At 41.0% G+C, this 10,016-nt stretch overlaps 1 protein-coding gene across 1 annotated transcript; it reads right to left on the bottom strand.

Moving 5' to 3' along the window:
* Window positions 1-512: 512 nt before the first annotated feature.
* Window positions 513-9,046, bottom strand: smc2 (structural maintenance of chromosomes 2). Its single transcript, XM_023419226.2, has 25 exons — window positions 8,739-9,046; window positions 8,431-8,580; window positions 8,208-8,330; window positions 8,082-8,120; window positions 7,863-7,973; window positions 7,690-7,734; window positions 7,353-7,586; window positions 6,932-7,081; window positions 6,536-6,769; window positions 6,072-6,231; window positions 5,841-5,958; window positions 5,466-5,604; window positions 5,258-5,377; window positions 4,930-5,134; window positions 4,577-4,712; window positions 4,255-4,379; window positions 3,867-4,060; window positions 3,621-3,764; window positions 3,344-3,418; window positions 2,943-3,062; window positions 2,594-2,794; window positions 2,362-2,478; window positions 1,532-1,692; window positions 1,239-1,386; window positions 513-1,135 (listed from the first exon to the last, which is right to left on the bottom strand). Exons 1-25 carry the CDS (start codon window positions 8,904-8,906, stop codon window positions 950-952), a joined length of 3,603 nt encoding a protein of 1,200 aa, XP_023274994.1. The 5' UTR covers window positions 8,907-9,046; the 3' UTR covers window positions 513-949.
* Window positions 9,047-10,016: the final 970 nt, after the last annotated feature.

Genomic DNA, 10,016 nt, shown 5'->3' with positions numbered 1-10,016 from the left:
TTTGTTTACCATTACTTAAAATGCACTAAAACAGTTAATGGACACACTTCTTACTTCGGCTTTTATGTAACAAACTGCAACTCACCCAAATAAACAAGTAGCCTCAGGATTTCTGTAGCATGTGTGAATATCAGCTGTATCTCTACAATCTAAGTTGTCCTACTGTCCCCAACACCTCAGCTTTCAAAGCCAACAGACTTTGCTGTTGATTTTGCCTACATAACCTTCATATGCTACAAAATGGTCATCTCGGATTAACCTTTCAAGCTCTGAGAGCTCTTATTGCCACGTGAAGACATGACTTCATTTTTAAGCAGAGGATAACACGACTTCAGCCAAATTTACTTAAACTCTTCCTGTAGAGATTCAATGTGTCATACAGATGACATTAAAATAAATCTATACTGTGTAGGTTGCTTGTGCTGCAACTAGAGGGCAGAAAGTTCTAGTTAAAGCCCTCAAGTTCCTCCAGATTGCAAAGCAGTTTTGAGATATACGGCAGTGAAATCAAATCATTTGACTTACTTTATTTACTAAAATATATGGAAACAGCTGGCACATAAAACTGATCATTTGTAGAAGAGCACAAACAAAGGAAAGAAAAGAGACAGGATAACCAAGGACAGTTTAGACAAAAGAAATGTACAGTTAAAAACTTTAAAATAACAAATGTGAACAACTCCACACCAAGCAGCTGAACAAAGACACGTGGCATTAACACAAAATAAGCATGAAACAGAAATTCGGCTCGACTGTCTTCATAAGACTAAACGGTTGTAAAAATGACAGAACTCTTACAAATATGAAGCGAAATTACTTCCCAGAGGAAATAGAAGTATACACAATTTATCAGTTATTAACAGATACCACATTTTGTTATGTTACGTGATATAGCTTCTTGAAGACATAATAGAGTGAACCTTAATGTTCAGCTACTCCTGTATAGTTTTTAACCGATGAGCTGCTTGTTCCTCTTGTCCTTTTGACGAGCCTTGTCTTGGCCTTTCTGGGGAGGGTTGGCATCACTCTGGCTGAGTGCAGATCGTGTCACTGTGGACATGCCGTCGACGAACTTCGTCTTGAACAGGACGTTGGCATTGGTGAACATACCATCCTTTAGAGACACCACTACAAACTGGAGGGAGAGTGTTAAAACAATTAATAAATGAGTAGCCGACGTGCACATTCATAAAATAAATCATGGTGAATATACTGTATGTTCCGGTGTTTTAACTGACCTGGGAGTGTCTAAAATGTGTGCGCAGCATCTGTCCAATGTTCTGTGTGTGTGAAAGATCCAGAGCAGCATCCACCTCGTCTAAGATGTAGATGGGCGCAGGTTTGAACAGCAGCATGGCCAGGATGAGGGACAAGGCCACGAGTGATCTGAAAACAAACACACAAGAAGGGCGGTTAATAAAAGTGACTGACCTCATTATCATCCCTGGAAACCTGACAAAGAAACTCTCATTATCATACTTACTACTGTCCAACAACAAATAAATGACGATGACAAAGCGGTTTTGCTGACCTTTGCCCTCCACTGAGCTCAGTGAGGTTCTCCTTCCAGGTGTTGCCCAAGGCCACCTTGAACTCAAGGCCTTCTAAGACACCACCGCCCTGAGGAGGAGCTAGCTTAGCAGTGGCCCCTGGCAGCAGGGTGGAGAAAATGGAACCAAAGTCCTTATTTACCTGTATAGAAAGAGGGGAAACACGACAACTGAAAGTAACAGTAAAATCCTTTTCATCAGGTCCTTAACAATGGGGCCAGTGATGCAACAGTGTCAGCTTTAAACTGATTCAAACCACAATGATTTTAGTTGAGTAGCAGCTAGTGTTCTGTGTCACACTGTTCTTGAATTGTCAGTTAGCTTTAATTATTTCTTTTAAAGCATTGTGGGTGGCATTCACACAGTTAAAAATAAATCAGTACAGTTTTGACTGAGATAGAGGAACACAGATGGAGAAGAAAAAGTTACAAACTGTTGTTTTGACATTTTTTTTAAATGAGCAAAAAACAGCAGAAGGATGGTAAGAGAATATCTAGAATATCTATCTTGGTATATGTATTTATATTTTGTGTTATAAATCTTTTCGAACAAATATGCAATGTTCTATGGATAAAATAACCAGATAAGACTGTTTGTTTCTGAGGAATCAAAAACCTGAAAAATTGTCTTATTTTATCACATCAATCCAAAAATTATATAAAATATACAACCAAGGACATAAAAAAGGGACAGCTAACACAATATAAATGTTATGGCAAAATCTCTGATTGCTGTCAAATATATACCCAATGCTAGATGGAAGAGAGGGATAATTGCCAGGTAGAGGAAAGAAATGCAAAAGAGAGCAGACCTTCTGCCATGCCAAGTTGAGAGCCTCATTCTTCTTCTGGTCCAGCTCCTCGATGGTCTGCAAGATTTTTGCTTTGTCGTTCTCCACAATCCTCTTCTTCTTCATCAGGTCGTTGTACTGCAGGACAAGACAAATGTGTAGGATAGATGGGGGAACTGTTAGACAAAGCTGTGGTTGACATTTCTTTCCCCATTTGAATCTCTCACGCCCCTTTCTGTCCGTTTCTCCTCACCCTCTCCTCTGCCTCGTTCAGCATGTTCATGGCCCTCTTGTTGACATTTCTCTCCAGCTTGGTGGTGGTCTCCTCCAACTTCTTCAGCCGTTGACCTGCCTCGCGGGGGTTGTTGCTCTTGAAGTCATAGGAGGTGTTTGGCTGTCCGAAGAACTTGCGCTCTGAATGAATCCAATCATGTTCCTCCAGCATGCGAGACACCTGGACGAAGAAAGGAAAGGGGGAGCAGAAATGTTAAGAAGACCCACATCACTATAAATAAAATGACACTCATTAACCTAATGAATCATGAAAACCCTGTATATTATGTTAACGGCTGGAGTAGAGGCAAATTAATGTTTGTGTTCACCTTGTCGGCAGCATCCTGGCTGTCTTTGCGATGTTTACTAATGTTGTGCTCCAGCTCCTTTATCTTCAGCTGGACTTCGTTGTTCTGCTCCCTTATCTTATTAGCCTCAGTGCTCTTCCCCTGGATCATTCAAATGGATAAAAATAAGAAATTAATTAAATAATTAAAACATTCAACATTTTAAAATTCTAAGCAGTGAAATTATTCAGCACTGGACAAGTTAAAGCGAAGTAATCACTTCTTCTTTCAAGAAACTTACAGCTGAGTTGCATTTGGTCTATGATATATTGCATCATTTTGGGTCTTCAAACCCTAATCCCTGCATGAACCCTCCTACTAAACCCCCTCTCAAGGGGGGGGACACACACACACCAAAGCATTAAAGGCAAAATTATATCCACCTTGAGTTCTTTGTCCTGTTTCATGATCACCTCCTTCTGTTTGGCCAACTCCTCCTGGGCGTTACGCACAGCCTCCTACATCCCAAAAGAGAAAATGAGGAATGGTGAAAGAGGGAAGAACAGTGTTCAACTGAGTCATTCAGAGACACATCAATTCACTAAACATGTACATTAAAAATGTGCTTGTAGTTTTGAGGACAGATGGAAACATTACAAGTGCAAAACTGTGGCCACGACACAGTCTATACATAAACCTTCAAAATGACATGACAAATACCTTGCCCTGGGATACAGTGCAAGCCATGCTGTCTATCTGCTCCTGGATGGCCTTCATGGCTTCATCTACAGCCTGAATCTGCTGCTCATAACCAGCCTGCTCCCTGCGCAGCTCCTCCAGCTCCAGGGCCACAGCGTCCGACTCCTGCATGCAAAAATCAAAACAAATAGATAAAATACATTGGATCAATTTCAAGTGCTAAATGTAGAGGATGATTGTGTACGACTGTGTATCTGGTCAGTGTACCTGCTGCTTCTGCTTCAGCTTCTTATTAAAGACATCAGCTTTGCCCTTGGCTGCATTGAGTTTCTGCTGGGCGGCTTTCAGCTCTTTCTCCCTCTCTGCCTCAGCATTCTTCATCTTGTTCTCCAACACCTTGTACTTCTCTTCAGCCCGTTTCTGCACCTCTTTGGTGACGCGCAAAGTCTCCTCACTCTCCTCTGGAGAAGCAAACACACCACAGATAAGTTACACTAGTAAAGCAGGTGCCTTGCTTTAGCTTTGTTCAAATATAGTTTAGTTCTGTGTTGTATACACAGTGTCACTTTAGATGGAGTCACAGTTGTACACAGTATGTGTGGACTGTTTAGATGTGATTTTAAAAGTGCTTGTATGATTCTCATGGCATTCTGACCAATGGCCTTGCGCAGCCTCTCCAGCTCCTCTTGCTGCTGGTGGAAGGAGCTCTGCTGCAGCTTGGCCTGCAGAATCTGTTCCTCCTCTACCTTCAGCTCATGCTGCTGCTTCAGCTGACGGTACCTGTAGGGATTAAATGTGAAGTGAGGAGGAAAATTTTGGGGTTAGGTGGAAAAAAGTTATTATTAATATAATAAATTTTCAATTCTGACCATGATTCATTAAGGACTTTTTCTGATCTCAGACATATCTGCCTGGTTGCTGTATCAGTCTGACAATTTAGAATTGTGTGGGTATTTTGTGTGTTTGTGTCTTCATACTTTTCTGCAGTTCCCTTGAGGGTGGCCAGTTGTCGCTCAGTATCTTGAAGCTGGGCCTCCTTTTCTTTCAAGTTGTCCTGAACGTCCTTCAGCTCCTGCAGACTGGACAGGACTGATGCTGACTGGGATCGAGCGCCTGGAAAAGAAAAAGCAGGGAAGGAAAAAGATAGTAAAGAAACAAAGAGACATACGTATGATTAGAAAGTGTATTAACTCGCACAGAGGAGTTTGTTTTTGAGTGCTTGTGATAAACAAAGTGCTTTAAAACACATCCTCAGTGTTTGTTTGCTCTGCCTTACACATTGATGACTCAACGACACACACTCAATTATGTGCATCCTCCTTGTTCTCACCTCCACTCAGTGTTCCCTGTGGGTCAAAGATATCACCTCCAAGAGTGACAGTCTTGGTCATGACCTGCCTGTCAAACGCCACTTTTTTGGCATTGTCCAGGGTGTCACACACCAGAGTGGAACCAAAGACGTACTCCATGGCCTTACGCAGGTCAGATTCATAACCCACCAGGGACAGAGCAGTGTGGACTTTATCATCTCCAACCTGACAGAGGAGACAAAAGGGAGTGAAAAAAAGATCGAGTCAGCAACGACACTGGGTCATGTTTCAAGGTTAAACAGAAAAACTTATTTAATTTCCAAACCAGGCTGTATTGAGATCTCTCACCAGGCTCTTGGCGGTGTTGATCACTTTGTCATTGAGTGTCCTGGCAGAGATCTTGTTCAGGGGAATGATGGTGTACCGCCGCTGCAGCTCTCCCTTCTCCAGCAGCTTTTTACCCGTCACCTGGCGAAGACACAATCACCATGCAAGAATATAAACACCTAAATGCAATTGCAATATAATAACATGCATCACCCACTCCCACACCTACCTCTGTGTCAACTATGATGTTATAGAGCCGTCCTCCTGCCACCACCTCTAGTGCTGTTGCATAAGAGACGTCACGCACTGTGATCAGGTTAGCAAGCAGCCCCTTCACTTTGCTATGGTCCCATCCGCGCTCTGGGTCCCTAAAATACAACAACACACAGCACAACACATGAAACACTTAAGGGGGAAATCCATTTGGAATTTTCTTCTTATTACAATTAACATGTGTTAACCATACACACAATCATACATACATTTACATTTAGAAAAGATCATTTAATCCTCTTTGTTATCAGAACATAAAGTGGGACCATTGATGTTCAAAATATACTGCACATTTAGAAAGTTGAGTAAATTAATTCAGCAAAGTCCTTACCTGTAGTCGAAGCGCAAGTTAGGGAAGCGGGACACGAGACGCTCATAGGTCTCTTTAAGTTTAGCGACCTCTCTGGACAGCTGCCTTCTTTTGTCCAGCAGACTTTCCTCCTTCCCATCTGCATACAGACAGACATGTTCCTACTCTTATTACAGGATGATTGGCAAAAGGGGACCTGCCATGAGTACAAGAGTCTCTGCTTGGACAGAAACAAACACACACTCTAAGTACCTTCATAGTTGAGTTTAGCCAACTCAGCCTCCAGTTTCTCCCTGTTTTTTCTGACGGCTTGCAAGCTGTCCTGGTCCTTCTTGTAGCCACTGTCCATCTTTTTCACCTCTGCCTGCTTGGTCTTCAGCTCCGTCTGGGCATGTTTCAGTGTCATCTGGGCCTGGACATAAAGAAAGAGGACAGACACAAGATAAATAAACAGATTTACAAAGTAAATAAAGGCTAAAGATAGACCCATAGTTATTCTGTGTGATGTACACTGTACAATGGTAGTGGTAATATAACATACTACAATAGTGATGTCACAAAAACTTTTACCAGCATGGGGCAATCTAAGTAGTCAAGCTACCAAGTACAAATGTTTGTACTGAAAACTTGCTATTTAATATACTGTAAACTGGCACCTGAAACACCAAACTTGAAGCATCATATCCCTGGCTGATGTTTTCACATATTTTCCTCACCTGCTTGGCCTCGGTATCTGCCTTGCTCATGTCATTCTTGCAAGTCATCATCTGCCCAGCCAATGTGGCCTCTTCTCCATCCTCATTGGTGGAGAGACCTGCAGACACAGCCTTGAAATGCTGCTCGGCCGCTTCAAGAGCAGCACTATCTTTCTGTCCCTCCTCCTGTAGAGTCTGCAGCTGTCCCATCACCTTAGAAACCTCCTTTTCTTTTACCGCAAGCATTTTCTTGTCCTGAGGATGGAGGAAAAAGGGATGTAATTGAAGGTCTGATATAAATAAAAGCAAAGTACAAAGTACCATCAAGTTCTCGTTTGGACAAGAGATTACACAAGTGTCATTGATGGCTATATTATCTCAATGTTGGTGGATGGATTGGTAGTATGGTCCCGTTACCTCTTCCATACTTTTTTCCAGCTCCTTCCTCTTCTTCATTTCATCTTTGAGATTCTGTTTTTTGAGGTCAAGTGCACTTTGGGCTTTGGCATCTACACGTTGCACATCTGCTAGAGTCTCCTCAAGGGATTTCAGTACTCCATTCACTTCCTACAGATGAGCAGATAAACATCAGTGACAAAGCAATATGATTCAAAATTCCCTTTCATTGCTGTAGTTTCATAAAAGCATACAGTACAACACTTTTTGCACAGTTTCCTATAGCAAAGATAAAATTTGTCAACATCTAAGAGTGAGGACAATATAGTTACAAATAAGTTATCAAATCATTCTCAAATAACGGCAGATGTTCTTCTCAGATGTGAAGAAAAAAAATTTAAAAAGCATCCCAATTTTATCTCCCCCCTCTCTTCCACTGTACCTGGTCCTTTTTCTTCTGCAGCTCCTGAATCTGGGCTGAGAGCTCCTGAAGTTTACTCTCATTCTCAGCCATGCTGGCTTGCATCTTGGTGATGTTATCCTGCATCACCTTCAGATTCTCTGCCGACTTCAGTTTGGTCTCCTCCGCGCACACAAACAGCCAGGCCACATACAGCCGCGACAAGTGCTGGATCTCGCGCATCAGCTTCTGGTACTCCAGGTATGATGATCGTTCCTACAGAGGGAGGGAAGTTTACAAAGTGAAATAATGACTAAAAAACTTGTGATGGAAAATGTATTGCTCTTGACGTGCAAGTGCCGTTTTGCAGTCAACCTACCTCTTGCAGTTTCTGCATGGTTGGAGTAATTTCCTCGTCCAAAATCTGAAAGAGTAAACAAAGAGACATAGTTAAATATTTCAACATTAACCACAATCATATTTTTGGCAGCTTCCAACTGCAGAATCAACAAAGATACATTAGTCAATAATGAGTTTGGATGTCTGACGTACTGTCTGAATCTCCTTCAGCTTGGCCTCCTTCTTCTCAATTGTTTTCTGAGCGCTAATCTTTTTACATTCATACATCCTTGTGCCTGCTGCCTCCTCAATCATGGCAAGGATCTGAAAAAAAAGAAAAGAGATGGTGGTCAGTATTGGAATATTTGAAAAGAGCCAATGAAATGAAAATGTTCTGATGCTGAGATGGTTGACAAATTGTGTATGTCTTACCTCTGGCGGCTTCATATTTAGAACCTTGGTGATCCTCCCCTGAAATATCAGAAACATCATATGATATAAAATACTGTAGAGGGCTAAAACCACAACTATACAAACTGCTGCACGCACAAGACCTACCTGCATGATGAGGAAATGTGGATTGTTGACATTGAGGCCAACAGAGCAGAACAAGTCCTGCACCCTGGTGTTGTTGGCATTAACTCCATTGATGAGGTACTTGTTCCTGCCACCAATCACCACCTTGAGGAAAGAAATGTTCATGTATAATACTGCTGTATATTACTTTGTGCAACATTTACAGAGTCTTCAGAAGTGATGGCGTCTTTCTTTCTATGCCAACCTGTCTGGTGACAGTGATCTCATCGTGGGTTTCAAACCCCAGAGGGCTCTGGCTTTTGTTGGAGTTGTCGAAGGTAATAGACACTGTGGCCTTGGTGATGCCACCCTGTCCATTTTTGTACACCAAGTCCTGGAGGTTGGAGGCTCGTACCTTTCAAATGAAAATGTAAGAAAGGGACACATGTTAAGTCTTGCGTTATCTTGCTAGCTAGTTTGCGATAAACACAACAGTTAACTTGCGAACACTGCAATACAAAACTCTACTAAACTTTCAACTTAAAGCAACGTTATCCCAGACAGCACACTTACATGTGAGAGATTGGAAATGCCCAAAAGAAAACATATCGAGTCCAAAATATTGGACTTGCCGCTGCCGTTCAGTCCTGTGATGGCGTTGAACAGCGGGTCAAAGCCGTTGATTTCCGTCCTCTGAGCGTAGGATTTGAACCCTTCAACAATAATAGACTTGATGTGCATCTTTACACTATCCTTTCTCTCTCCGCAGATTCCGGAGGTAAGATATGTGGTGCCTGAATCTCAAAATTTCTCCGTTGAAAGGCAAAACCCTAGGTTATCACCCAGTGTTTACAACCGACAACAGGAAAACTCGCTCGGCTCTTTTCTAACTTGAATTTTGGCGGCAGGCACGGAGCAGCTAGTCCGTCCAACTTGCGCCTGATACAATGTGAATGAATTTAATGTATCTAAACACGATGTTTGTGTACAATCAACATATCAAAGAATAAATAAATATGAGTTATTTGAATAATATATATAAAATGTGAAGAACACCGTTTCATATTTTCGTAAATATATGTTTATTTATTTTCGTCAGGCAAGTTTTAAGTCTACTAAATGCCCCTAACTTGTCAGTATTGGCGCCACCTGTAGATAACAAGCTGAACCACAAGTCGAACAAAAAGTAACTAGCCAGTCCAATGTAAATCGTGGCCCCTCTCTTTTTGGGAATAAATATACCAGGTAATGTAATATATTTAATAAGGCTCAGTGGTGGAATTTAACCAAGTACATTTACTCAAGTACAGCATTTAAAGTACAAATCTGGGGTCCATTTTATGACACCTCTACTTCACTGCAGGGAAATATTACTCCACTTTGTACTCCACTATACACTACTGTATTTTTAGTTCTTTGCAATAAATTTGTATGTAAATGAAGCGCTTAATTAATATAATATGATGCTTTGCTATAAACTACCTAACAGCATAAGCCTACAAGCTTTAGCTGAGACCATCTGACAGAAAATCTATTGGCAACTATTCTATTAGTTAATTTTCATGTAAAAAAATGCCAAACATTTTTTACATTTTCATGTAAAAAAAAAAAAAAAAAAAAAAAAAAGATAAACATTTCATGGTTCCAGCTTTTCAAATGTGATTCTCTAACAATTCAAATGATTTAGAGATTTGCACTATTATCACAAGCACTGTGATAGTGTCACTCATTTTTCACTATTTTCTGAATTTTTACAAACTAAGCAATCAGTTGGTTAATGAGAAAATAATCAGGAGATTAATCTACAATACAAATAATATTATTCATAGCTTTATATAAACTAGTTGAAAT

Source organism: Seriola lalandi, unplaced genomic scaffold (assembly GCF_002814215.2).
Source record: "Seriola lalandi dorsalis isolate HSWRI2012SDOR001 ecotype SW California unplaced genomic scaffold, Sedor1 jcf7180002054591, whole genome shotgun sequence".
Classification (NCBI taxonomy): Eukaryota; Metazoa; Chordata; class Actinopteri; order Carangiformes; family Carangidae; genus Seriola; species Seriola lalandi.
The sequence above is the reverse complement of the archived record's forward strand: the minus strand, read 5'-3'. Positions and strand labels throughout refer to the sequence as shown.

What these genes read in the sequence shown, in the direction of transcription:
- smc2 (XM_023419226.2), bottom strand. Translation starts at nt 8,906, where the DNA reads ATGCACATCAAGTCTATTATTGTTGAAGGGTTCAAATCCTACGCTCAG. An exon ending in AACTTGCGCTTCGACTACAG is followed by an intron (nt 5,605 to 5,840) that starts GTAAGGACTTTG and finishes GTTGTATTTTAG; the next exon opens with GGACCCAGAGCGCGGATGGG. An exon ending in ACATCATAGTTGACACAGAG is followed by an intron (nt 5,378 to 5,465) that starts GTAGGTGTGGGA and finishes TGTCTTCGCCAG; the next exon opens with GTGACGGGTAAAAAGCTGCT.